Source organism: Notolabrus celidotus, chromosome 13, assembly GCF_009762535.1.
Source record: "Notolabrus celidotus isolate fNotCel1 chromosome 13, fNotCel1.pri, whole genome shotgun sequence".
In the NCBI taxonomy this organism is placed as follows: Eukaryota; Metazoa; Chordata; class Actinopteri; order Labriformes; family Labridae; genus Notolabrus; species Notolabrus celidotus.
In genome coordinates this window covers 963,155-990,654 of record NC_048284.1, presented here as the reverse complement: position 1 = coordinate 990,654, position 27,500 = coordinate 963,155, and the positions used below count along the sequence as shown (strand labels likewise).

Below are 27,500 nucleotides of genomic sequence, written 5' to 3'. Positions count from 1 at the left end.
CAGCTTTATAAACACAGAGCAGCTGCAGGGGACCCTCGACCTCTATTCTCTTCAGCAGTCATGATAATGTACCTGAGAGAGGGATTAGCTCTTATTTTGGGGTTTCCTCCACCCTGACCCTGACCCTGCCTGTGACCCCTGACCCTGCCTGTGACCCCTGACCCTTCCTGTCTCCCTGCAGGTGCAGACATTAACAGTCAAGCTCCTGATGGAGCCACCGCTCTGTACGAAGCTGCTAAAAATGGACATGAGGAAATTGTGGAGTTTCTGATCTCACAGAAAGCTGATGCCAACAAAGCTGGAAAAGCCGGGTTATTACCGATCCACATCGCGGCTCAGAGAGGCTACGAAACGTAGGCACCCTGCTGTTTGTCTGTCATGTTGTTTATGAGGTTAAAGGTCACTGATCATCCTAGCTCTTAAGGCTGATTTATACTTCTGCGTTGAATCGACGGCGTAGCCTACGCTGGAGGTCCGTGTAGATCCTGTACCTACGCAGAGGCCTATGCACGTAGCACCTCTTTCAAAATGTAACTACACCTAATCAATGTGGACCACAAGCCCTGTGATTGGTCCGCTTGGCGGCTTGTATTTCCTGCATTTAAATTACTTCCAGGATCCCGCTCATCAGCCGTGTATTTGATCTCCTCCTCTCCATTCTTCATGTAATCATGTCTGTATGATAAACAGCAACATGTATCAGCTGTAGATTAAAGGTGATATATTACACTCTTTTCATCAACATATATTGGTCTAAGAGGTCCCCAAAACATGTCTTTAAAGTTTCTTGCTCATAAAAACACTTTGAAATCAGATTCTGGTCTGCCTGTAAACCCCTCTTTTTCAGCCCTGCTCAGAACAGGCTGTTTTCTGTGTCTGTGCCTTTAAATGAGAATGAGCTCTCTGACCACGCCCCCTCATGAAGTGGGTGTGGCCTCGGCTGTCCAGCACGTTGATCTAATGTTTACATGTTGGCTGAATATACACGGCTGCTCACAGACCCGCGTTACTTCAACCCTCTGAATCTGATCCAGAATCTGATCCTGACGGAGAGGCGCCTGCAGCAGGACCTTTCTGAACCATTGGTCACAGATTTAGTGTTTCTTGTTGTTTTATTTGTCAGCATGTCGACGTGTGTCATGGTACACAGCTACCAACATGTAGCTATGTGGCTATGCTAACTAGCGCTAGCACTTATCTATGAAAACTAAAAATCATCCACTAGATCTTCAAATCTGCAGACGTGGGGAGTCAAAGCGACCTTTGTGTTTATTAAGACAGCCTACAACTAGCATGCCTCCCTCCTAAGCTCCTTGTTAGCACACATGTGTGCAGGGAATGAAAACGGAGGAGGGGTTGAGTTGTATTTTATACAGTCTATGGGCTGAACAAGCTCCGAGCTCTGACTTCCTGTTACAGACCGGATGGCGTTGTGACGTATGAAAAACACTGAAAACTGAAACGGCTGGTTTCAGCACACATTTACAGAAAGGTGGAGAAATCAGAACAGGGGCAGAATGGATTCTTTTACTTTTCAGGGGGTTTGTAGACAGGGACACAGATTTCAGGGAGAGGACCATTAAAAAGTCCATTTGGCATGATATGTCACCTTTAACATAACACGCTCTGAATCTCTGTGGAAAAGGAAACAGAGATCGTACGGGGCTGGAAGCAGGCGACCGGCTATCAGAGAGACCACACTGCCCTCTAGTGTCTAGGCGGAGAATTGTTGCACGTCACGGACACATGGACGCACAAGTATGTGGTGCTCATGTTGGCGTCAGTCCCTGCTGCGTAGGGGAGACCCAGAGGTATAAATCAGCCTTTACCACCCCCCCCTCAGCTGTCAGTCTGCTGGGTCGGTCTAACTCCTGTAATCCTGTTCCCAGCATCGTCTGCATGTTGATCAAAGCCACCAGCAAGGTCAGGGTCCGGCGGGTTGGCATGAGCCCGCTTCACCTTGCTGCTGAGCGAAACCGTGACGAAGTCCTGGAGTCTCTGATCGAGGCCGGTTATGACGTCAACGCTCAGCTCTCTGAAGAGCAGATGAGGCTGTATGAAGACCGCCGCAGCACCGTGCTCTACTTCGCCGTCATCAACAACAACATCGACGCCACGCGCATGCTGCTGAAGGCCGGCGCCAACCCCAACCTGGATGTGTTCAGTCCCCTGATGGTGGCGGCGAGGTTGGGCTGCACGGAAACCATCACCATGCTGGTGGAGCACGGCGCCGACATCAACGCCTCGATCCTCACACACCCCACCACCTTCCCCGCCGTCTTCATGTTCTCCATGAAGTACCTGCCCATGTTCAAGTACCTGCTGGACCACGGAGGCCACGCCCTGCCCTGCTTCGACTGCTCCTATGGTAACAAACCTCATCCACCAATCAAAACCACCCGATCTCAGAGGGACGAGCTCATCTACACGGAAAGAGGTCTGCCTGAGCCGCAGCACAGGAAGGGCGTTCAGGTGAGTCATCGTACACCGTTTCAAACGTTTGATCTTTAATGAAGCATTAGATCCTGATTATTGGTTCTGTGATTGATTGACAGTTCTGTGAGATGATCTCAGTCCCCAGTATCTGTCGCTGGGCGGGGCCGATCATTGACGTCCTGCTAGACTACGTTGGTCATGTGACTCTCTGCTCGAGAATGATGGAACACCTGGACAGTTACTCTGCCTGGAGTTCCATCAAGGACAAAGCAGGTAAATCAATAAAGGTGCTTTTAGTCTAGACCAATAGTTCCAGGGTCTTTTAGCCCCCAGAACTACTTTCCCCTGAACTAAAAGGTTCCTGGTCCCCCATTGTTGTCTGCATTTCGACTGCGGGCTGAAGTCCCGGGTAGATTGTATAAATCAGGCCAGTGACGTACGGAGGAAAAGAAGTAAATGCACTACACCACCAGACCAGTAGAGGGCAGTAACACAAAGAGGAATGCCATACATAATCAAAGATTGGAAAAACAATTACTGTGAAAAAAATTTGACAGAAAAAAATTTGAAATTTTTTTTTTGACAAAAAAATTTTGAAAAAAAAATTTGAAAAGAAAAATTTGAAAAAAAAATTTGAAAAAAAAAATTGAAAAAAAAAGACCATTTTTTTTTACAAAAATAAATCTGAAAATAAAAAATTGGAAAAAAAAATTGGAAACATTTTTTTTGAAAAAAAAAGAAAAATGGACAAAAAAAGTTGACCCGGAGCCTGTCAAAAGATTCATTTTCCTCAAATTTGAAATTGTGCTCCAAAAGCAGAAAAACATGAAAAATTGAAAATTTTGCGCCTGCGGTTAAAAACATGGAAAAAGCAACGAATGAATCAACACGTGAGAGGAGATAAGCGCGAGTAGCAAAGACGTTTCAACACGGCTTTAAAATCCTTTTGAACTCAAAAAGCTGTGATCGCAGAGATCGTCCGGTGTTTTGGTTTAAACAGCGACCCTGTTAACTGGAGAGCCGGATGCTTCCCTCATAAACGTCTTTAGACCATCATTAAATATCTGATGAGGATATTTTGAAATCTTAATAAAAACTAAACTAGTTTGCATTCCCAGGAACTCCCTCTGTGTTTCAACAGCTGTGTAAACTCCACACACACTGACACGTTCAGCTGAAGGTCTCCAGTTTACAGGGTCACTTTTAAAAGCGGAACACCGGGAGGAGAGACGCATTCACGGTGGGCTGAGAGAAGACTACTGTTACAAGCTGCTAAATCAAGAGAATCACAGCTTCTTCTTTTGAAAAGTACACACACATACAAAAAAGATAGAACAAATAAAAACTAATGAAAGAAAGAGAAATCAAGAGAATCACAGATGGAAAAAACAATGACAGTGAATGGTTTTTGGAAACATTTGAAAAAAAAAATTGCGAAAAAAACTTTGAAAAAAAAAAACTTTGAAAAAAAAAAACTTTGAAAAAAAAAACATTGAAAAAAAAAAACTTTGAAAAAAAAAAACTTTGAAAAAAAATGACAAAAAAAAATTTGAAATTTTTTTTTTTTTTTAATTTTTGTTTTGAAAATATTTGATTAAAAAAAATTTGAAAAAAGAAATTGAAAAAAAAATTGAAAAAAAAACAAATTTGAAAAAAATGAACAAAAAAGTTGACCCGGAGCCTGTCTAAAAACAAATTTTCCTGAAATTTGAAATTGTGCTCCAAAATTAGGAAAACATGCAAAAAGCAATGAATGAATCAACACGTGAGAAGAGATAAGCGCGAGTAGCAAAGACGTTTCATTCACGGTGGGCTGAGAGAAGACTACTGTTACAAGCTGCTAAATCAAGAGAATCACAGCTTCTTCTTTTGAAAAGTACACACACATACAAAAAAGATAGAACAAATAAAAACTAATGAAAGAAAGAGAAATCAAGAGAATCACAGATGTGTGTGATGTTATTGTGGACGGAGGGAGGAATAAAAACACTGAGGTTAATCTACCAATCAGACACGTTCAGCATTGCAGGCCCCGCCCCCCGAAAGTCCCAGGACCTTTGAAAAGTACTACCCCCTAGCAGGGGCTTTTTAGGGGGGAGATTATCTACCCCTGAACTAAATTTAGACCCTGGGTCCACTGATGGAAACGCATGTAGTTCCAGGGTAAAGTTCCTCCACTTAAGAGTACTGAACTAATGGATCAGGTGGTTTGCAGAGTTTGTCTCTGATGGTAACGCTGGTTATTTTGTGCTCGTCTTGCAGCTCCTCCGAGGCCGCTGCTGCAGCTTTGTCGGCTAAAGATTCGGCAGCTGGTCGCCCATCGTCGTCTGCCGAAGTTGCCTCTTCCTGGAGTTATGATTCGCTTCTTGGTGCATAAGAAAGAATCGATGGAAGAATCCTGATTGACTTCTCTTTGGAGGTGTCGGGTTAACAGAGAGGTGTTTTCAGCTGGTTTGATTTGGTTTAGCTGCTGAAGCTGCACATGTTTTTAAAAACCTGAATGTGAATGTTTGACTGAAATCTGGTTTGCACAAACTTTGAGGATCGCTCATGAAGATTAGATTAAATGTCTGGCGAAGTATTTACTTTAAAACATTTAAACTTTATAAGTAAGATGTCTTATCTGTGTAGTCATTTTTACTCTTTTATTTCTAACTTGAATTGTGTTCATGGATGTATGTTTATATGTTGTGATAGACTCTTAGAGAAGAAGGAGGAATAAGTCTTTAATATGAAAGGAATTTCATTTCATTTTGTCCACACATGAAGGACAGCATGTTTTTGTACATTGTAGTAAAGCTGCTAGAGCGTGTTGGAGAGAGGGATAGAGGGAGATGAAGAGAGAGAGAGATGATAGTGGGGAGACGGATAGTAGTAGTTGTAGCAGCTGGAGTCTGGCACGTCCACAGCAGCAGAGATCCAGAGGAACCTACGAGACAAGGGAGCTCAGGGACTCCAGAAAGGACTAAGAAAAGAGAGAAGAGAGGGAGACCAGAAGAAAGAAAAAGAGGAGAAGAAATGGTGAAGGAATGACAGAAGGAAAGGACGGGATAAGAAAAGGAGACAGAAAGGATGAAGAAACATGGAAAGACAGAAAGGAAGGAAGGAATATTAACAGACCCCAAAAAAGGAATCTACAGCAGAGATCCAGAGGAACCTACGGGACAAGGGAGCTCAGGGACTCCAGAAAGGTCTATGGTTAGTAACTTTAATGGGACAGGAAGAGTTAAAGTGAGAGACAGGCAGAGAGAGGAGAGAGAGGGAAAGACAGGATCCCAGTGTGTCAGTCTAAGCCTATAGCAGCAGAACTAAGGCCTGGTCCAAGCCTGATCCAGCTCTAACTATAAGCTTTATCAAAAAGGAAAGTTTGAAGCCTACTCTTAAAAGTAGAGAGGGTGTCTGCCTCCCGGACCCTGACTGGTAGATGATTCCAAAGGAGAGGGGTCTGATAGCTGAAGGCTCTACCTCCCATACTACTTTTAGAGACTTTAGGTACGATGAGCAGGCCTGCATGTTGGGAGCGTAGTGTTCTAGAGGGGTAATGAAGGTGTCTGACCATTAGATCCAGTGGAACCTACGAGACAAGGGAGCTCAGGGACTCCAAACCCTGTCGCATTAACCAGGGATCCCTGGACGTCTGTGAGGAAACAGAGTAACTGCACGCCAGGCTGACACTGATTGGACTTTTTTTTACATGCACTCCTGCAGATTTGTGTTATCCTTTAAATATTAAACCCTGTATCTGACAGAACATCTCTCTGAAACTGTCTTAATTCATCATCAAACCCTCATCACTTATCTTTAAATGATGATTTAATTGCTTTCTGGATGAACCCTGGAGGTGCTCAGCCCTCATATTTCTATAAATATGTAAATAAACTGAACTTCACTCCTCCTGACACCAGGTGGAGCTGTTTGACCAATCACAGAGCGGCTCTCTGTCACCTGCTGCTGTGAGGACCAGACCTCACAGAGATCTCTTCACCAAATCCCATCATACAGAACATCACACCATGAACACACGATGACGGAGAGGAGGATGATGAAGATGACGGCTGCGGTTTTCTTCATCTCGCTCTCCGTTTCATCCTGTTGTCTCCGTGGGAACCGATGTTCTCGGACAGGAAATGATTAAGTCCAGCAGGACCAACTAAACAAACATTTCCTGTTTAAACACAAACTGAAGCTTTATTTAAAAACACAAACACTTCCTGTTTGTACAAAATGCAGGACCAGAGAAGAAGAGATACATCAGAGAGAGGGTGCAGGCTGCATATGATTTACAGCTCCAAAAAAACTCAACTTATCTCAGGCTGGTGTCTTTTAAAAAACATGAAACTCTTCCCTCCAGCTACTCTCTCTTTAACCCAGAACTCTAGAAGCCTCCTCTTCTGTTGCCATTGTTGAAACAACAAATTATGAAATATGGCCGTTTGTTTTGGACTTGGAATCTGACCTAGAAAGATCCCCCAAAAAATCACCAGCAACAAGGAACAGAGCAGGATGTTGCAGTGTGTGTGTGTGTGTGTGTGTGTGTGTGTGTGTGTGTGTGTGTGCCGTCAGAGGGTGTCAGACTCAGAGATGAACATCAGAAAACACAACGTACACATGAACAGGACAGGATCAAAGAGAGGATATGCACTGCTTTGTCCACAGGGGGCGCCAAAACCAACACAAACTGAAAGTTTGGTTTGATTTGATTTTAATGAATAATAATCTTTATTGTTTGGATTACACGTGACATTTTAATCTGTTAAATTATTAATAATCAAGATAATATTATTAGTTAAAGGTTCAGATATTATGAACTCAAACATTATTACTGACAAACTTTAAACATGGATGATGATATACATAATGAAAACACTGAGGACACTGAAGATGATGACAGTATGGACTTTAAGAGTGATGATTATGAGGATGAGGATGATGATGATGATGATGATGGTGATGATTATGATGATGATGATGATGATTATGATGATGATGATGATGGTGGTGATGATTATGATGATGATGATGATGATTATGATGATGATGATGATGGTGATGATGATGATGATGATGATGATTATGATGATGATGATGGTGATGATGATTATGATGATGATGATTATGATGATGATGATGATGATGGTGGTGATGCTGATGGTGATGATTATGATGATGATGATGATGATGGTGGTGATGATGGTGGTGATGATTATGATGATGGTGATGATTATGATGATTATGATGATGAAGGTGTTCAGGATCTCGGACTCTGTCTGGACCTCTTGCGGTACTCTGGCAGGTGATGAAGGATCCACGCAGCAGGAGTGAACAAGGCCACCGCGAACACCGACATGACAAAGAAGCTTTGCTGTCAGACATAAAAAAACATCCAATCAGAGCCTTTGTTTTTAATCATCGACCAATCAGAGCGCTTGTTTTAATATACAACCAATCAGAGTGCTTGTTTTAATATACAACCAATCAGAGTGCTTGTTTTAATATACAACCAATCAGAGTGCTTGTTTCAATATGCAACCAATCAGAGTGCTTGTTTTAATATACAACCAATCAGAGTGCTTGTTTTAATATATAACCAATCAGAGCTCTTGTTTTATTATACAACCAATCAGAGCGCTTGATTTAATATACAACCAATCAGAGTGCTTGTTCTAATATACAACCAATCAGAGTGCTTGTTTTAATACACAACCAATCAGAGTGCTTGTTTTAATATATAACCAATCAGAGTGCTTGTTTTAATATACAACCAATCAGAGTGCTTGTTTTAATATATAACCAATCAGAGTGCTTGTTTTAATATACAACCAATCAGAGCTCTTGTTTTAATATACAACCAATCAGAGCTCTTGTTTTAATATACAACTAATCAGAGCTCTTGTTTTAATATACAGTACAACCAATCAGAATGCTTGTTTTAATATACAGCCAATCACAGCGCTTGTTTAAATATACAGTACAACCAATTAGAGCTCTTGTTTTAATATACAGCCAATCAGAGCGCTTGTTTTCATATACAGCCAATCAGAGCTCTTGTTTTAATATACAGCCAATCAGAGCGCTTGTTTTCATATACAGACAATTAGAGCACTTGTTTTAATATACAGCCAATCAGAGCGCTTGTTTTCATATACAGCCAATCAGAGCACTTGTTTTCATATACAGCCAATCAGAGCGCTTGTTTTCATATACAGCCAATCAGAGCACTTGTTTTAATATACAGCCAATCAGAGCTCTTGTTTTCATATACAGCCAATCAGAGCACTTGTTTTAATATACAGCCAATCAGAGCGCTTGTTTTCATATACAGCCAATCAGAGCGCTTGTTTTAATATACAGCCAATGAGAGTGCTTGGTTTAATGTACAACCAATCAGAGCGCTTCTTTGTGTTTCTACATATAAAAACTGCATTTTTAGAACTTATATAAAATAAGAATTATAATGCTAATTATTATTTTCATTTTGCTCATTTTAATGAAGGACTCTGAGTTTGTTTTTGTACTTTTTTAATGTTCTTAATGTGTTTTTAAGAGAGGAGCAGGTAAACAAAGAGATTTCCTCACTGCTTTTTTAGTTAGTTAGTCAGTTAGTTGGTTAGTAGTCTGTTGGACTCACCGCAGCTCCGATCCTGTTCCTTGGGGGTTTGCTGTAAACCGTCCTCGTAGTTTCTTTCATGGATAACTTTGGATGAGTCAGAGTCAACACCGAAACGTTCCCCATCATCCTCAGCACGCTGCTCGCCATCCTAACCGCAACAAACTCCTTGGATTGGCTCCTGGATTACTGTTATCTCAGTTGGTTATGTGGTCCTCTCGAGCTCCTTGGTGGGACTGAAGTCTGGAGGACCAGAGGGGACGAGGGGACGAGGAAGAGGAGGGAGGGGGGTCTGAAGGGGGGGTCAACAATCAGCTGATCAGATTTCCTCTGCAGAACAAACAGAGAAGAAAAGAGCTGATGGACGATAACAGACCTACCATGCTTGATGTCCAGAAAACAGAAACACAGGTGGACGTCTGTTCAACATCACACACACACACACACACACACACACACACACACACACACACACACACACACACACACACACACACACACAGGGTTACCAAAATTTCCAATGTTCTTTATTTTGATATTTCAAATCAGATAGAGCTGTGATTGGCTAGAACGCATTTTGAGTCAACAGGCCTGCTCATCGTACCTAAAGTCTCTAAAGTAGTATGGGAGGTAGAGCCTTCAGTTATCAGGCCCCTCTCCTTTGGAATCATCTACCAGTCAGGGTCCGGGAGGCAGACACTCTCTCTACTTTTAAGAGTAGGCTTCAAACTTTCCTTTTTGATAAAGCTTATAGTTAGAGCTGGATCAGGCTTGGACCAGGTCTTAGTTATGCTGCTATAGGCTTAGACTGACACACTGGGATCCTGTCTTTCCCTCTCTCTCCTCTCTCTGCCTGTCTCTCACTTTAACTCTTCCTGTCCCATTAAAGTTACTAACCATAGACCTTTCTGGAGTCCCTGAGCTCCCTTGTCTCGTAGGCTCCTCTGGATCTCTGCTGGAGATTCCTTTTTTGGGGTCTGTTATTCATCCTTTCTTTCTTTCTTTCTTTCTTTCTTTCTTTCTTTCTTTCTTTCTTTCCTTTTTTAATTCTTTCTTTCTTTCTTTCTTTCTTTCTTTCTTTCTTTCTTTCTTTCTTTTTGTCTTCCTTTCTTTCTTTCTCACTTTGTTCTTTCCATGTCTCTTCATCCTTTCTGTCTCCTTTTCTTACCCCGTCCTTTCCTTCTGTCATTCCTTCACCATTTATTCTCCTCTTTTTCTTTCTTCTGGTCTCCCTCTCTTCTCTCTTTTCTTAGACCTTTCTGGAGTCCCTGAGCTCCCTTGTCTCGTAGGTTCCTCTGGATCTCTGCTGCTGTGGACGTGGTCCAGACTCCAGCTGCTACAACTACTACTATCCGTCTCCCCACTATCATCTCTCTCTCTCTCTTCCTCTCCCTCTATCCCTCTCTCCAACACGGTCTCAGCAGATGTGTGTCTAACATGAGTCTGGTCCTGCTGGAGGTTTCTGCCTGTTAAAGGAAGTTTGTCCTTGCCACTGTAACTTGCTAAATGCTGCAAAGTGCTCTGCTCATGGTGGATTAAGATGAGACCAGACTGAGTCCTGTCTGTAAGAGGGGACTGGATCTGATCCGGTCTTGATGTTGGGTCTTTGTTAATAATAGAATATAGAGTACGGTCTACACCGGTTCGGTTTAGAAAGAGTCTGAGGATATTAGATTTCATGTTCATCAGCTCTGTGTTGTTCACATCTTAAGTGCACCGATGCTGAGTGACCGACAGATGGCGCTGGAGTCAGGCCAGGAGCCCGAGCAGGACGTCATCAGCTGGGGACGTCATCATCCGGGGACGTCATGTGACCAACCAGGAAGTGAGAGATGAGAGTTCTGAGGGGGGCGAGATGCGGAATACTGGAAACGTTCGTTCATCAGAAATTTAACCTGAATCAATCGTCGCGAGGGCAGGTGAGAAAACGCACGAGATAACCGGCTAACACGCGGCTAACAGCTAGCTAACATAAAGCCTACACACAGAAACCGGCTAGCATACAGCTAACTGCTAACAGGGTGCTAACTGTGCTAGCTGAGAATAACAGAGACGATTTTATCTTTAAACATCAATTATTATTTATTTATTTAACTGTAATCTATGATATTGAATATATTTAAATACTCTTTTTTTGCTATTGTTATTTTTTTAATCAATTACATCATATTGTATCAGACTATTTAATATTAACTCATTAAAACTGGTTAAAATATGAATTTTAAACACTTTATTATGATCTTATCTCACCTGAGCTCAGAAAGATACCACAGGTCTTTTCTTCCTGCAGTGGTCAGACTCTATAACCAATAATACATACATATATATATATGTTTGTAAGATATGCTTATTTTTTACCTCTTAAAATGTAATTTTAATTTAATTGCTAATAACTTTTTAATAATTGTTACTTTATAGGCTCTTGTTTGCTTTATATATTTCTTTTGCACTGTCTGTTACTGTGACACTTGAATTTCCCCATTGTGGGACGAGTAAAGGACTCTCTTTTCTTATCTTATCTTATTACTTATATAATAATGATTTAATAATAAGTGCCATTATTTTTATTGTTGTTATTATTAGGTAAAAATCAAGCGGCAACCTCCCGTCTAAAAATATGAGTCCAATGCGGTATAAGTGTTAAAAACTGCAGTTCATGGAGGATCCACTAGAGGCTGGCTCCAGAAGTACCAGAAACCACATACACACCAATTCAAAGAAGCCTATCTTCACAGCAGAAATAAGCATGTTTACAGCCTGGTTCAAAAGACGTGTGTAGTCTGGATAGCTCATTGCTCAAATCATCAAGATATGATGATTTAGGACTGTACATTAAGCTGGTAGGGAAAGTGTGGCCACCATGTAGCTTCTTCGCAGCGTGGAGAAACTCTGGCATATGGACATGTTGCCCTACAAGAGTGAGAAGATGGTGACAAGAGCAAGGCAAGATCAAGAGGCTGTTTGCACCCTGGAAACCAAAACTGAGGGTTGAAGTTGATGGAGTGCAACGTTATGCCACCCCCTTGTTGCGTGTGAAGAACATGCCTTTTCTGCAAACCTTTAAAGATGCAGGGATGTCAAGTCTGAGGAGCACTGAAAGGCGCCTGGTTAAGGACCCTGAACGCGCAGCAGCCTATGAGAAAGAAGTCCTAAAAATGGAACTGAACACATTACTGTAACATATATAAGGCACAATAACTCTATCTTTCATGTACTTACTTCTATCTGAACGCACACACGCACAATAACATGAACTCTTTCACTCTCAGGTAACTGATCTCTCTTCCAAACTGCTTCCACCACGTCTGTACATCAAAGCACCTATGGTAGTTTTGGGCAGGGCAATAACGAGGGCCCTGATTGGCTGGTTGCAGCCACCTAAAGAGCATGACACATACATAATACACAAGAGCTCAAGTCCTTTATGACACCGTAGCTGTTGGCTAGGAGGCTCAAAGCCCGCCTCTTTATGTCACAATCGCTTGACAGCAGGTATGTTGAGTTCAACATTTCCAATATGGCTGCCGCCGCTGATTGGCCTCCAAACAGCTCTTTAGAAACATAGGGTGACGTCACAGATTCTACGTCCATATTTTACACAGTCTATGGTATAAATCCTGTAAAAGAAGGCTTGACTTGTTATTAGCTTCATCATTATAATCAGTGCTCGCAGATGAATGTTGATTTTAGGTTAATCCCCTCTTCCCTGGATGTGCCTAGCTGTCCGCCCTGACTTTAAGATTTAGTCAAAATATTCCTTGTCAGTTTATTTATCATTTCAGTTTAAAGGATTGATTTATTGCTGATGTATTGCTGAAGATCTCAATGATTAGCTGATCAGTGATTGATTGCTCTTGTCTTGCAGTATGGAGGATGATGAACTTCCGCCAGAGGATGGGATGGGTGGGCGTGGCCTTCTTCTTGCTCCTCAGCGTCATGGCGGTCTACTACGTCTTTGAGGTCCACAGTTTCAGCTTGGAGCACGTGCAGAGAGGTGGATCTGGTCCGTCGGCTCCGCCCCTCGCCTTCACCTGGTCTCAGAGCCTCAGCGCTCGCCTGCCTCCGCTTCCTGTCTGGATGTGGGCGTCGGTCTTTCTGCTGCCCTACCTGCAGCTCTTCCTCTTCCTGTTCTCCTGCACCAGAGCCGACCCTCGAGCTGTCGGTTACTGCGTCCTTCCCGTCTGCCTCGCCCTGCTGTGCAGTCGCCGCCACGCCGCCAGGAAGCCGGCCAATCAGAGAGGCCCGCCGCTCATTGACACGTAGAGGATGACCAATCAGAGAGCCCCGTCGTTCAGTGACATGTAGAGGGCCGAAGGACCAAACTGAATGACAGTGAACTGTTTGTGTTAATGTTTGTGATGTCACTTCCTGTGTGCCTTTGCAGTTGAACACTCCTGTTGTGTAAACCCTCCTCATTGTCTGCTAGGTGTCCTGTCTGCCCTGAGCATCGACTGTCAGGCATCTAGTCTTCTGTAAGCATCAACTCTCAGGTCAGGCGTCCAGTCTGCCCTGAGTGTTGGCTGTCAGGAGTCTAGTCTGCCCTGAGTGTTGTCTGTCAGGAGTCCAGTCTGCCCTGAGTGTCGTCTCTCAGGAGTCCAGTCTGCCCTGAGTGTCGTCTGTCAGGAGTCCAGTCTGCCCTGAGTACCGTCTGTCAGGTGTCCAGTCTGCCCTGAGTGTCGTTTGTCAGGCGTCTAGTCTGCCCTCAGTGTTGTCTGTCAGGTGTCCTTTCTTCCCTGAGTGTCGTCTGTCAGGCGTCCAGTCTGCCCTGAGTGTCGTCTGTCGGGCGTCCAGGCTGCCCTGAGTGTCGTCTGTCAGGGTCCGCAGTATCATTGTTCAAAGTAAGACTGTTTGCAGCTGTCAATCACAGAGAATCCTGAGCTGTGATTGGCTGGATGCCCTCCTCTCTCTCTCTCTGTGCGTGTGTGTGTGTGTGTGTGTGTGTGTGTGTGTGTGTGTTCTCCGTACTGTCGCTGTGGTTTAGCTGCTGTTTGATTTTGAGCACAGAAGTTAAAGAGGTTGTGTTTGGCGAGATGAGTCACATGACAAACACTGGTTACCATGGATACCTTATCAAAGATGAACACATGAATAAGAAAGCTTTTACACACTTTGAAGAAGAATCTTAGAAACACTTCAAACAGGAAGTTCAGGTTTTTATTGTGAACATGTTTACAGTCTGACTGGAGCAGCTTTTTAGACTTCCTCAAACATGTTCATGTCTCTGTCACGTCTCGGTGTTTGTGCCCGCTGTGAATAAAAAAAATCAACTTTCAGTCACCTCGTTTTCTCTCTTTAAACTCCCACAATGCACTGCTGCTGTGCCGTTCCTCCCTGCACCCCTCGACTAACTCAGCACTGTCTGTGTTTGAACAGATTAGACACACAGAGGGGAAATATCATGGTTTTTAAATTTCTGATGGTCCACAGCTCAGGGTCAGCGTTAGGTTTAGTCCTGCTCATCGTACCTACAGTCTCTAAAAGTAGTATGGGAGGTAGGGCCTTCAGTTATCAGGCCCCTCTCCTTTGGTATCATCTACCAGTCAGGGTCCGGGAGGCAGACACCCTCTCTACTTTTAAGAGTAGGCTTCAAACTTTCCTTTTTGATAAAGCTTATAGTTAGAGTTGGATCAGGCTTGGACCAGGTCTTAGTTATGCTGCTATAGGCTTAGACTGACACACTGGGATCCTGTCTTTCCCTCTCTCTCCTCTCTCTGCCTGTCTCTCACTTTAACTCTTCCTGTCCCATTAAAGTTACTAACCATAGACCTTTCTGGAGTCCCTGAGCTCCCTTGTCTCGTAGGTTCCTCTGGATCTCTGCTGTAGATTCCTTTTTAGGGGTCTGTTATTCATCCTTTCTTTCTTTCTTTCTTTCTTTCTTTACTTCTTTCATTCCTTTCTTTACTTCTTTTTCTCCTTTATTTCATTTCTTTATTTTTTCTGTCTTTCTTTTTTATTCCCCCTTTCTTTCCTTCCTTTTTCCTTTCAATCCGTCCTTCTAACTTTCTGTCTTTTCTTCAAGAGTACCCTACTGCAGGCAAGATGGCGCCGCCACAACATCCACACCGGAAGTCCATACCGGAAGTCCATACCGGAAGTTACAAAGCTAAAAACGTTGCAATAACACCCACACCGGAAGTCCATACCGAAAGTTACAAAAATAAAAGCCTTGAAAAACAGGAACGTGAACGCAAAATAAAAGCCTTCAAAAACACGTAGGTTTACGCGTAATTCTATGAACTTTTTTGCACTTACATTTTAATCGTATCAGTATTATTGACTAGTTGATTGACTCCAAAAGTGTATAGGCTGTTGAGAATTTACTGTTTTGAGAAGTTACTTAGAAGCCTGCACGAATCACTAAGTTATATTGTTAACGTCTCAGCCATGCACAGCCTTTTGTTCCGAGTGTGTGTTGAAATACTTAAAGCTGATTATGATGCTGCCGTGATGACATCTGCATATGCCTCTCTTGTTTTGTCTGGGTCATATGCTATTTTATGTTGTGTTAGCCTGACTGTACCTCAGTACAGTTTGCTGTAGTGTTTGTTCCAAATTACCTTGCATGCTGTCTGCCTATGTGATCACATGTATAGATTAATGAATGAATGAAATACAGATCCAGAGTAGATCCACAGTCACGAGAGAAGAGCAGAATGTTATCTATGGTGCAGGGGCGAGTGGAGGAGGAAAATGTAGAGGTGTGTGGTGACTGTTTCTTTTTTAACATAATTTGTAACACGTTACAATGACACAGTGACAGGGGTGTTCATTAACCACAAGAACAAACGGAGGGAATGGTTTCTCCTTCTATTTTGAGACATTAGATGGGCGTAAACACTCTGAGCTTGTCAAACAGTTTTATTCAGATTGAATGCTTTATGCATGTACACCAATGTCTTAACAAGATCACTTTATTTGGCGTCCATGAAAACATTGAAGTTGGAACCTTCAATTAGAATGACTAGAAAAACTGCAAATGTATACATAGCTACTGTTTCTTTCCATCCAACCCCTACTTGAAATGTAGAATTATACTTTATTTTATGTTCTTTTAATGTTATATGTATGATGTCTTAACCCTTTTGTATTGATAATGTTGTACTTGAAAAAGAACAATGCACTTTTGCTATTACAAACTCCAAATCAACATAAAATATTAGGACTAAAATATTTCAACTTGAGGCACCACTGTCAGCCACTGATGATAGATGTACAGTACACATTTCTGGGGAGCCTCTGTTGTTTTTGTGGTGAATATAGATCTCTGTGTACAGCTTGAGTGTATTTTCCCTCTTACTTACAGTCTTTTCCTTCTCATCCCCTCCCCCCACACACACTAACACTCTACATTATTCTGTTCTTCATACACAGCGGGATCTCTCTCACTCACTCTCTCTATCACAATTAGCTTTCTGCTAATTGATTTAGCAGCGACGGACTAATGCAATCAATACGCTACACGAAGAAGAAACTTCCAGTTCGAAGCATCCGGCATTGGGTAGAGAGGGGGTTAAAGAATCACTTCCGGTATGGACTTCCGGTATGGACTTCCGGTGTGGATGTTGTGGCGGCGCCATCTTGCCTGCAGTAGGGTGCCTCTCCTTTTCTTTCATTTCTATTCCTTTTTTTTCTTTCTTTCTGACTTTGTTCCTTTCATGTTTCTTCATCCTTTCTGTTTCCTTTTCTTATCCCATCATTCCTTCACCATTCATTCTCCTCTTTTTCTTTCTTCTTGTCTCCCTCTCTTCTCTCTTTTCTTAGACCTTTCTGGAGTCCCTGAGCTCCCTTGTCTCGTAGGTTCCTCTGGATCTCTGCTGCTGTGGACGTGGTCCAGACTCCAGCTGCTACAACTACTACTATCCGTCTCCCCACTATCATCTCTCTCTCTCTTCATCTCCCTCTATCCCTCTCTCCAACACGGTCTCAGCAGATGTGTGTCTAACATGAGTCTGGTCCTGCTGGAGGTTTCTGCCTGTTAAAGGAAGTTTGTCCTTGCCACTGTAACTTGCTAAATGCTGCAAAGTGCTCTGCTCATGGTGGATTAAGATGAGATCAGACTGAGTCCTGTCTGGAAGACGGGACTGGATCTGATCCGGATTTAAACTCTCTGTTTCAGGTCACGTGATTTCACAGAGCGGCTCACATTTTTTATTTTGTTTCATTCTTTTTATTAAAAAACTAACAAACAAATAAACAAAACCTCCCACTAGAGTCTGATTGCATTGACTCAGATTAATCCCAGCATAACAGATCCTCAGGTGAGTTCAGGGGCACCATAGTGTCCTCAGGTGAGTTCAGGGGCACCATAGTGTCCTCAGGTGAGTTCAGGTGCACCATAGTGTCCTCAGGTGAGTTCAGGTGCACCATAGTGTCCTCAGGTGAGTTCAGGGGCACCATAGTGTCCTCAGGTGTACCATAGTGTCCTCAGGTGAGTTCAGGTGTACCATAGTGTCCTCAGGTGAGTTCAGGTGTTTCATGTTTTGGGCCGTTTAGCTGGAGGCTGTACTTCCGTGTTGGAAGGCTCCTCTGGCTCCGTCTTCATCATCATCATCACTATCGTCTTCCTCACCTGCAGCAGGTAACACAGGTTTATATGCACTCAGCATGTATCTGCTAATGTTATCAGTGTGTAGCAGAGCTCACCTTCTGCGCAGACTCCGTGCGCCTTCTCCTGCTCCACCAGCTCGCTGAGAAGTCGTGACACGTTCACGTTCAGCTCGTGAATTCCACTGATGAGAGAACTCAGAGTGTTTTCTACTTTAACGCTGACTTTCTCCCTCTGTCCGTCTCTGTACACCAGCTCTGCTCTCACGGCCACAGGCGCCATCTTTACTCAACCTCCTGCTGTCGTCATCACGCACTGTTTGCTGCCTTCAAGTACCCTCCGTTCAAACCGGTATTATTAGGAACTGGAAGTAGTCGTACAGGTTTAAGAAGTTGTAGAAGTAGATGTAGAAGAAAAAATATATCATGAAAAAATATGTTTACAACAAAAGATAATATTTCATTTAACCATGGAGCAATATGCTGTGTATTCACCCGGGGACTATGGTCCAATACAGGCACTCAGTAAATGCATTGAGCAAATCAAAGATTGGATGTGCCAGAATTTCCTCCAATTTAAAAAAAGACAAAACAGAGGTAATTGTTTTTGGGGCTAAGGAGGAACAACTTAATGTCAGTGCTCAGCTTCAATCAGTAATGTTAAAAACTACAGACCAAGCTAGAAATCTTGGTGTAGTCATAGACTCACTCAGACCTGAATTTCAGCAGCCACATCAAGCAAATCACAAAGTCAGCCAACTATCATCTTAAAAATCTATCTAGAATTAAACGACTCATGTCTCAGCAGGATTTGGAAAAACTTGTCCATGCATTTATCTTCAGCAGACTCGACTACTGTAATGGGGTCTTTACAGGACTCCCTAAGAAATCAATCAGACAGCTGCAGCTGATTCAGAATGCTGCTGCTGGAGTCCTAACAAGGACCAAAAAAGTGGACCACATCACTCTAGTTCTGAGGTCTTTACTCTGGCTACCGGTCTGTCAGAGAATTGATTTTAAAATATCACTGTTGGTTTATAAAGCACTGAATGGTTTCGGGCCAAAATACATTAGTGACCTCTTGACACACTATGAACCATCCAGACCTCTGAGGTCATCTGGGACAGGTCTGCTTATTGTCCTCAGAGTCAGGACTAAACGTGGAAAGGCATCCTTCAGTTTTTATGCACCAAATATCTGGAACAAACTACCAGAGAGCTGCAAGTCCGCTGCAAGTCTCAGCTCCTTTAAATCAAAGCTGAAGACTTTTCTGTTTGCCGCTGCTTTTAATTAAATCAAATAATTATTTATTTCTTAAACTGTAACTTTTTATTCTTGACAATCTAATATGTTTTTTATTTTTAATTTCATTCAAATGTTTTTTAATGTTCAGCTGATTTTTAACTGTATTGATCATTTTATGTAAAGCACTTTGAATTACCTTGTAGCTGAAAAGCGCTTTATAAATAAATGTGCCTTGCCTTGATAACTGATCAATAACTCATCACATCTGAAGGATAACTTACCGATAAGGGGTCAATAACTCTGCTTTCTTCAGTGTGTATGGTCTTACCGATACCGGAGGGGGTACGTGAACGCACCACAGAGATGCAGCAGAGTGAGACGTCACACTGCATCTTTTTTCCCTGCTCTTAAAAACTGTTCTTCCCGCTCATTATTTTGTTATTTATTATGTAATTAATCAAATTTAAAAAAAAATAACAAACTTCTTAAGATTAGTTCGTTGTTCTGATTTAAAAAAAAAATCTTATTTAATTTATTTTGTATTTTTCTTAAAGCGAGTGACCTCTGACCCCAGGATGCCGCCAAATACGATCTTTGAAGGTAACCCGGAAGTAGTTCTCTGAGCTGTTGTTGTGGGTTAGCAGAGACCTGATCAGAGGGAGGGAGCTGGTTTTAGGATTGTGATTAGCTGTTCATCAGGTCAGTGATCCCGGGAGTCTCTCCTACAGTCCGTGTCATCGTTCTGTTGAAAGTTCCGGTTCGGGTTCGACTTGGTAAGTTCGCGGTGTTTATGTAGCTTAAACTGTTAGCATTAGCAAATAGAGGATTCACGTTCATTTCTGCGTTGATGCTAACTGATGCTATATGTGCATTAGCTGTTTATCAACGCTTTAAACATTATCTGTGAGCACAAAGTGACAATAACAACAATACTAATGATAAAAACCAGAAGAAGAAGAAGAGCTTATATGATGACGTATGATCTGATTTAACTTGCACCTGACTGTAAAGTCTGCCCGTGACGTCACTGCGACAGACAGCTGGAGGATGTCAGACGGACAGGTGGAGGAGCAGACGGTGTCTCTGGTGGATGTCCTGCAGGAGGATGAAGAGTTGGAGGAAGAAGCCTCAGCTGTGTTGGCGGGAAGCGACTCTGATCACTGTTCGTATCCTCAGGTACCTGTTCACCTGTTCACCTGTTCACCTGCTCACCTGTTCACCTGCTCACCTGCTCACCTGTTCACCTGCTCACCTGCTCACCTGTTCACCTGTTCACACCGCTGCTGTTCTCACAACAATCACATTTGTTTATATTAACCTACAATGTGTGTGTGTGTGTGTGTGTGTGTTCCAGGGCTATGTGAAGCGTCAGGCCCTGTACGCCTGTCACACCTGTACTCCAAAGGGAGGCGAGGCGGCAGGTGTGTGTTTGGCCTGTTCATATAAATGTCACGAAGGTCACCACCTCTACGAACTCTACACGAAGAGGTCAGCGCTCACTGTTTGATTATTGATTATTAATAATAATCGCCTGATCCATAACCTAACCCACTAACACATCATGTTTCCTCGTTCCTTTCCTTTACCCGGTCACCTCATTCCTTTCCTTCACCCTGTTCCCTTATTTCTTTCCTTCACCGTCACCTTCATTCCTTTCCTCCACCCTGTCTCCTTCAACCTGTCCCTTCATTCCTTTCCTTCACCCTCTTTGCTTATTCCTTTCCTTCACCCTGTCCCCTCAATCATTTCTCCCACCCTGTCTCCTTCAACCTGTCCCTTCATTCCTTTCCTTCACCCTTATTCCTTTCCTTCACCCTGTCTCCTTCACCCTGTCCCCTCAATCCTTTCCTCCACCCTGTCTCCTTCAACCTGTCCCCTCATTCCTTTCCTTCACCCTGTCCCCTCATTCCTCTCCTTCACCCTGTCCCCTCATCTGTCTCAACCCCACATTAGAGGAGTTAGTTGATGTTCCTGGAGGACTCACTCTTCTTCTCTGTTTTATTGATGTAGCTGACCCTCTCTTCTTCTTGTGTTTTTTAGGAGCTTCCGCTGTGACTGTGGAAACAGGAAGTTCTCAGAGCTGCAGTGTAAACTCTTTCCTGTGAGTTCTGATGATGATGAAGTAGATCAACAGTGTGTGTTACTTTCACACCGTTTGTGTGTGTGTAATTGTGTGTGTGTTTCTGTGTGTGTGTGTTTGTGTGTGTGTGTTTCAGGAGAAGGAAGACGTTAACCTACAGAACAACTACAGTCAAAACTTCTTTGGGGTTTACTGCACCTGCAGTCGGCCTTACCCTGATCCAGATGACCAGGTGAGAAACACAGCTGACCCTCACCGGTCCACCAGGTGTGCAGTGGTTCCTGTTTAACCTCTGCCTCTCTGTGATTGGCTGAATGTGTGTCCAGGTGGAGGACGAGATGATCCAGTGCGTGGTGTGTGAGGACTGGCTGCACGGCAGGGTGAGTCCACCAACACGCCTGTCAAGTCTGTGGGCTGTGATGTCACAGGAGGCTGCGGCGCCCTCTGCTGGTCTCACATGTGTGTGTTTTTCAGCACCTGGGCTCTGAGGTCCCAGACTGTGTGGAGCTGCAGGAGATGATCTGTGAAGCCTGCATGAACAAAAACACCTTCCTCTGGACCTACGCCGCTCACCTGGCAGGTAAACCCACCCGTCTCCACCACGCTGATGGTGAACCTGTTCACTTCAGGAACCGGTCTTCAGTACTGTGGTAACTGATGCTGATGAACTCTCCGTCTGTTGTTCTTCCTGATGTACAAACAGTCTGATGACACCTGTGGACCGTCTCCAGTCTCTGCAGCTGAAGCTGCGTTTAAAGGCTTTTATTGTGAAAGGGTCTGACATGTGCTTCCATGTTCAGTTCCAGGTACAGGAGTACAGGTGAAAGAGAAAACGGAAGCAGACGAGTCAAACACCACCAAAGAAGAAAAGGTGAGTTTAATTAGAACCACTCCGACAACATGGTTTGATAACTATCGGTGTGGATTATTGATCATCTGATACACCCGTCAGGATGATGATGTCATCGAGCCCAGCTGTAAACGTAGCCGCGAGGAGGCGGAGCCAAGCTGCAGACTGAAGGAGCTGCAGGCTTCAGACCAGAAGAGAGTCCAGTCCGGAGCCGTGTTCTGGCCCTCCGGCTGGCGCTCAAATCTCTGCTCGTGCAGCGCCTGCAAGGTAAGGGTCACCTGAGGTCGATACTACAGAGTGAGCTCAACACACCCGGGTGTCTAGTTAATGTGAGCATGCTCAGATGGAGAGAGCAACACTGGACCAATCACAGACATGAACTGTCTGCAGTCTCTCTCCTCTGTGCTCTCCACTCTGATTGGTCACCTTAACCCTGCAGTTACCTCTGTAAACGTTCCTCCTGCTTCGTAGTGTCTGTTCTCTGTGTGTTCAGTCTGCTCAGTGAGGTTCCTCTCTAAAAACTAAACTGTTCATGTTAGGAGCGTCTGAGTGAAGGAGGCGTGTCTTTCCTGACCGACGAATCGGACACTGTGCTCGCCTACGAGAACAAAGGGAAGACCAACGAACAGACGGCGACAGGAAACGACCCTCTGATGTCGGCGCTCGACAACCTGAACCGGGTTCAACAGCTGGAAATCATCCACGGTACGTAGACCACTGAAGACACGTTAAAACTACAACTACTGACTACAAATACCACGTAAAAACTACAAGACACATAGAACTACAAATACTAAACATGAAAATATGAATACTAAACATAAAATTACAAATGCTAAACTTAGAACTACAAATACTAAACTTAGAACTACAAATACTAAACATAAAAATACAAATACTAAACATAAAACTACAAAAACATAAAACTACAAAAACATAAAACTACAAAAACATAAAACTACAAAGACATAAAACTACAAATACTTCAAATAAAACTACAAAGACATAAAACTACAAATACTAAACATAAAACTACAAAAACATAAAACTACAAAAACATAAAACTACAAATACATAAAACTACAAATACTTAAAATAAAACTACAAAGACATAAAACTACAAATACTTAAAATAAAACTACAAAGACATAAAACTACAAAAACATAAAACTACAAATACTAAACTTAGAACTACAAATACTAAACTTAGAACTACAAATATTAAACTTAGAACTACAAATACTAAACATAAAACTACAAATACTAAACATAAAACTACAAAAACATAAAACTACAAAAACATAAAACTACAAAAACATAAAACTACAAAAACATAAAACTACAAAAACATAAAACTACAAAGACATAAAACTACAAATACTTCAAATAAAACTACAAAGACATAAAACTACAAAAACATAAAACTACAAAGACATAAAACTACAAATACTTCAAATAAAACTACAAAGACATAAAACTACAAATACTAAACATAAAACTACAAAGACATAAAACTACAAATACTTCAAATAAAACTACAAAAACATAAAACTACAAATACTAAACATAAAACTACAAATACTAAACATAAAACTACAAAAACATAAAACTACAAATACTAAACATAAAACTACAAAAACATAAAACTACAAATACTAAACATAAAACTACAAAAACATAAAACTACAAAGACATAAAACTACAAAGACATAAAACTACAAATACTAAACATAAAACTACAAAAACATAAAACTACAAAGACATAAAACTACAAATACTAAACATAAAACTACAAAGACATAAAACTACAAATACTTCAAATAAAACTACAAAAACATAAAACTACAAATACTAAACATAAAACTACAAATACTAAACATAAAACTACAAAAACATAAAACTACAAAAACATAAAACTACAAATACTAAACATAAAACTACAAAAACATAAAACTACAAATACTAAACATAAAACTACAAAAACATAAAACTACAAAAACATAAAACTACAAAGACATAAAACTACAAATACTAAACATAAAACTACAAAAACATAAAACTACAAAAACATAAAACTACAAAAACATAAAACTAAAAAGACATAAAACTACAAAGACATAAAAATACAATCACTAAACATAAAACTACAAATACCACGTAAAAACTACAAGACACATAACTACAAATTCTAAACATAAAACTACAAAGACATAAAACTACAAAGACAAAACTACAAATACTAAACATAAAACTACAAAAACATAAAACTACAAAGACAAAACATAAAACTACAAATATGTCAACATGTAGAGGGACCACAGAGTAGAGGGACCACAGAGTAGAGGGACCACAGAGTAGAGGGACCACAGAGAGAGTCTTCAGGTCCTGGTCTGAGCTTCTGTTTGCTCGGGTTTTCTTTCAGGATACAACGACATGAAAACTGAACTGAAGGATTTCCTGCAGAGATTTGCAGCAGAAGGAAAGGTGAGCTGAACATCCTGTCACGTGACCTGTCTGCTCTCTGATTGGCTGTTGGGTTGTAACACCTGATGACGTGTGTCTGTCTCCTCTCTGATTGGTCGGCAGGTTGTAACGCCCGATGATATCCGTCAGTTCTTCGAGCAGCAGCAGAGCCGTAAGAGACAGCGAGCGGACGCCGGCAACTTCTTCTCCACCTGATGAACTTTGACCTCTCCGCCTCGTTTTTAAATTTCTCCTGTTTTGATGTCTGTGTGTAAAGGTCAGAGGTCACCATCATATTCTGTCTTTGTGATGTCTTTGTTTTTTATAAAAAACTAATAAAACTGATCTCAAGAACCTGGTGGAGTCTTTGTGCAGAAACACTTCCTGACAGTCCGGATTGTTAATGTTTAATGTCTAATTATACATCGTTGGAAAGCCTGATTCGCCACCTTTACAACGAGATGAGTCACCTCGAGGTATATGACTGACGCCTAGCACAAAGCCAGGATCATCACAGACTACCTCCAGGATTAGGTAGTAGCCTGCTGTGAGTCCAGACCTCAACCCCATTGAGCCCCTGCAGAGGGCGCTACCGACACGTTTAGCTGTGTTGCTCATTCCATGAATGCACGATCCTTACAAGTTATACCTCGTTGGAAAGGTGACTAATCAGGCTTTTCAACGATATATAATACAACACCTATTGGTATCATTACAGTGGAGAAATAATTGAATGAAATAACGTTTCCAAACTTTTTTTGAGGAGTTTATTTCAGAGTTTCTGGAGTCTGAGAGTCAAATTGATGATAACTCCACTACAGAGCCCAGATCTCATGGAGGTACCAGACACAAGGAAACAGAATGAGACAAATCTGAAGACATCTTAAACAATGTTTAATCGAACACGAACACACATTTGAATATGTAATAAATCACTTTGTTTATAACTACATATCTTCAGAGACTGATTCTACTTGAAGCTGAAACAAAGAAACAGATATGTCTGAAGTTTATTCAGATGCGTATCACTTCATGGAAATAACAAGATGGCGTCTCAGGAAGTTACATGTCTGAGTATTGGAGGTTAAGATTAATGTTGCGGTCATTAAGAAAACAGGATATATGAGACGTAAAGCGAGCATACGATCAAATAATATAATGATGCTATCAAACGACACGTATCAGATGTCTAACATGTATTTACAGTCATTTCAGGTCTTCAAAGGAGTCTGTATGGATCTTACACTTCAGAAAGAAGACTCCATTGTTAGTCTTCAGGTAATCAAAGAAGTTTTAGATGTAAGAAAGAGAAAGAGTACATGAACACAAATTCCTTGGTGTAATAATAGATGAAATAAAACACATAAAACACGTTCAGTCCAAGCTGTCTCGAAGCATTTCAGTTCTCGCCAAAGCCAAGAACATTCTGGATCATAAATCACTCTTCATCCTCTCCTGTTCACTGATCTCATCATATCTCAGTTACTGTGCTGAGGTTTGGGGAAACACCTATAAAAGCTCCCTGCAACCACTTTCAGTCCTACAGCAAAGAGCCATCAGAACAGTTCACAATGTTGCTTTCCGTGAACAAATTCATTATTCCTCAAATCCAAAATATTGAAATGATTTGACCTTGTAGATTTTAAAACTGCACAAATTGTGTACAAGGCAAGGAAAAATCTCCTCCCAGGAAATATTTAAAGACTGTTCTTTGAAAGAAAAGGGGGGGGGGTTATATTTTCAGAGGGAAGTTAAAGGTGACATATCATGCAAAATTGACTTTTTAATGGTTCTTTACCTGAAATCTGTTTCCCTGGCATGTCTACAAACCCCCCGAGAATGAAAAGAATCCATTCTGCCCCTGTTCTGATTTCTACACCTTTCTGTAAATGTGTGCTGAAACCAGCCGTTTCAGTTTTCAGTGTTTTTGTTACGTAACAACAATATCCGGTCTGTCACGGAGTCAGAGCTCGGAGCTTGTTCAGCCCATAGACTGTATAAATAATACTGAATCCCTCCTCCGTTTTTCATTACCTGCACAAATGTGTGCTAACAAGGAGCTTAGGAGGGAGGCATGCTAGTTGTAGGCTGTCTTAATAAACACAAAGGTTGGTTTTACTCCCCACGTCTGCAGATTTGAAGATCTAGTGGATGATTTTTATTTGTCATGGATAAGTGCTAGCGCTTATTAGCATAGCCACATAGCTATATGTTATAGCTGTAGCTGTAGCTGTAGCTGTGTACCAAGACACACGTCGACATACTGACAAATAAAAACAACATGAAACACAGAATCTGTGACCAATCCTTCAGAAAGGTCCTGCTGCCTTTCTGGCAGAGGTCGGGTTTTACTCCCCACGTCTGCAGATTTGAAGATCTAGTGGATGATTTTATTTATCATGGATAAGTGCTAGCGCTAGTTAGCATAGCCACATAGCTACATGTTCGTAGCTGTGTACCAAGACACACGTCTACATTCTGATAAATAAACAACAAGAAACACTAAATCTGTGACCAATGGTTCAGAAAGGTCCTGCTGCAGGCGCCTCTCCGTCAGGATCAGATTCAGAGGGTTGAAGTAACGCGATCTCTGAGCAGCCGTGTATATTCAGCCAACATGTAAACATTAGATCAACGTGCTGGAGAGCCGAGGCACATCCACTTCCTGAGGGGGCGTGGTCAGAGGGAAAACAGAGTGTTCTGAGGAGGACTGAAGAAGAGGGTTTTTCAGGCAGACCAAAATCTGATTTCAAAGTGTTTTTTTGAGCATAAACTTTAAAGACATGTTTTTGGGACCTCTTAGACCAATATATATTGATGAAAAAAAGCGTGATATGTCCCCTTTAAGATTAAAGATGGTGAGTGTTCGGACCACAAGGAGAAGTTTTTGTATTTCAGTAAAACTGTGGAACAGACTCAATATGGAGCTACAGCAATGTCTGAACATAATCCAGTTCAGGAAGAGGTACAAAGAAATGATGTTCATGAGGTACAGGAGGAAGACAAGTGCTGAGAATCACGAGGGGTTACTTTTGTTTACTTTTGTTTGTCAGTGTAAATATGAAGATAATATATGAAGATTTGACTTGTGGGAGAGCTCTAGCATAATGACAGATAATAGTGAATGAAGGGATTAGATAAGTTTAACATCTTCCTCCTTTTCATACATGTAAAGTACAAAGTTACGTGCTTGCTAATGGAACTGATTGATTTTGTTTCCTTTGTACAACTATTTCTTCTTTTCTACTTGTATGCTTTTTTTTGCATTTTTACTT

General features: G+C 41.8%; 5 protein-coding genes across 11 annotated transcripts in view; 3 read left to right on the top strand and 2 right to left on the bottom strand.

Moving 5' to 3' along the window:
• Positions 1-5,315, top strand: part of LOC117824551 (ankyrin repeat and SOCS box protein 2-like) — a 10,367-nt gene extending 5,052 nt beyond the window's left edge. Inside the window, exons 7-10 of the mRNA XM_034700084.1 lie at positions 182-353; positions 1,890-2,472; positions 2,556-2,709; positions 4,699-5,315. Of these exons, the coding sequence (XP_034555975.1) occupies positions 182-353; positions 1,890-2,472; positions 2,556-2,709; positions 4,699-4,838 (1,049 nt within the window). The 3' untranslated portion in view covers positions 4,839-5,315. The remainder of the gene's footprint in view (positions 1-181; positions 354-1,889; positions 2,473-2,555; positions 2,710-4,698) is intronic.
• A 2,332-nt stretch (positions 5,316-7,647) lies between these two features.
• On the bottom strand, positions 7,648-9,410 carry si:dkey-85n7.8 (cytochrome c oxidase subunit 8A, mitochondrial). Its single transcript, XM_034700086.1, has 2 exons — positions 9,065-9,410; positions 7,648-7,798 (listed from the first exon to the last, which is right to left on the bottom strand). Exons 1-2 carry the CDS (start codon positions 9,191-9,193, stop codon positions 7,685-7,687), a joined length of 243 nt encoding a protein of 80 aa, XP_034555977.1. The 5' UTR covers positions 9,194-9,410; the 3' UTR covers positions 7,648-7,684.
• A 1,389-nt stretch (positions 9,411-10,799) lies between these two features.
• Positions 10,800-14,310, top strand: tmem251 (transmembrane protein 251). The gene is made up of 2 exons (XM_034700085.1): positions 10,800-10,962; positions 12,909-14,310. Exon 2 carries the CDS (start codon positions 12,917-12,919, stop codon positions 13,304-13,306), a length of 390 nt encoding a protein of 129 aa, XP_034555976.1. The 5' UTR covers positions 10,800-10,962; positions 12,909-12,916; the 3' UTR covers positions 13,307-14,310.
• A 2,855-nt stretch (positions 14,311-17,165) lies between these two features.
• Positions 17,166-17,952, bottom strand: si:dkeyp-55f12.3 (uncharacterized protein LOC568418 homolog). Of its 5 annotated transcripts, none has more exons than XR_004633592.1 (3): positions 17,687-17,952; positions 17,458-17,612; positions 17,166-17,407 (listed from the first exon to the last, which is right to left on the bottom strand). XR_004633592.1 is itself a non-coding variant. In XM_034699934.1 (3 exons), the coding sequence occupies exons 1-2, from the start codon at positions 17,868-17,870 to the stop codon at positions 17,533-17,535; spliced, it is 264 nt and encodes an 87-aa protein (XP_034555825.1). In that variant the 5' UTR covers positions 17,871-17,952; the 3' UTR covers positions 17,166-17,437; positions 17,488-17,532. The 5 variants fall into 5 exon arrangements, 4 of the variants coding, with proteins under 4 accessions (XP_034555825.1, XP_034555826.1, XP_034555827.1 ...); XM_034699934.1 differs by having other exon boundaries at positions 17,166-17,437; positions 17,488-17,612; XM_034699935.1 differs by having other exon boundaries at positions 17,488-17,612.
• Positions 17,953-19,421: 1,469 nt separating this feature from the next.
• LOC117824447 (putative E3 ubiquitin-protein ligase UBR7) lies at positions 19,422-24,579 on the top strand. 3 transcript variants are annotated; one of them, XM_034699930.1, is made up of 12 exons: positions 19,422-19,605; positions 19,844-20,008; positions 20,187-20,320; positions 20,873-20,933; positions 21,049-21,144; positions 21,239-21,292; positions 21,387-21,492; positions 21,713-21,783; positions 21,865-22,029; positions 22,302-22,467; positions 24,185-24,246; positions 24,349-24,579. In XM_034699930.1, the coding sequence occupies exons 2-12, from the start codon at positions 19,880-19,882 to the stop codon at positions 24,439-24,441; spliced, it is 1,137 nt and encodes a 378-aa protein (XP_034555821.1). In that variant the 5' UTR covers positions 19,422-19,605; positions 19,844-19,879; the 3' UTR covers positions 24,442-24,579. The 3 variants fall into 3 exon arrangements, with proteins under 3 accessions (XP_034555821.1, XP_034555822.1, XP_034555823.1); XM_034699931.1 differs by having other exon boundaries at positions 19,423-19,605; positions 19,869-20,008; XM_034699932.1 differs by lacking the exons at positions 19,422-19,605; positions 20,187-20,320 and having other exon boundaries at positions 19,903-20,008; positions 24,349-24,476.
• The last annotated feature ends 2,921 nt before the right edge of the window (positions 24,580-27,500 follow it).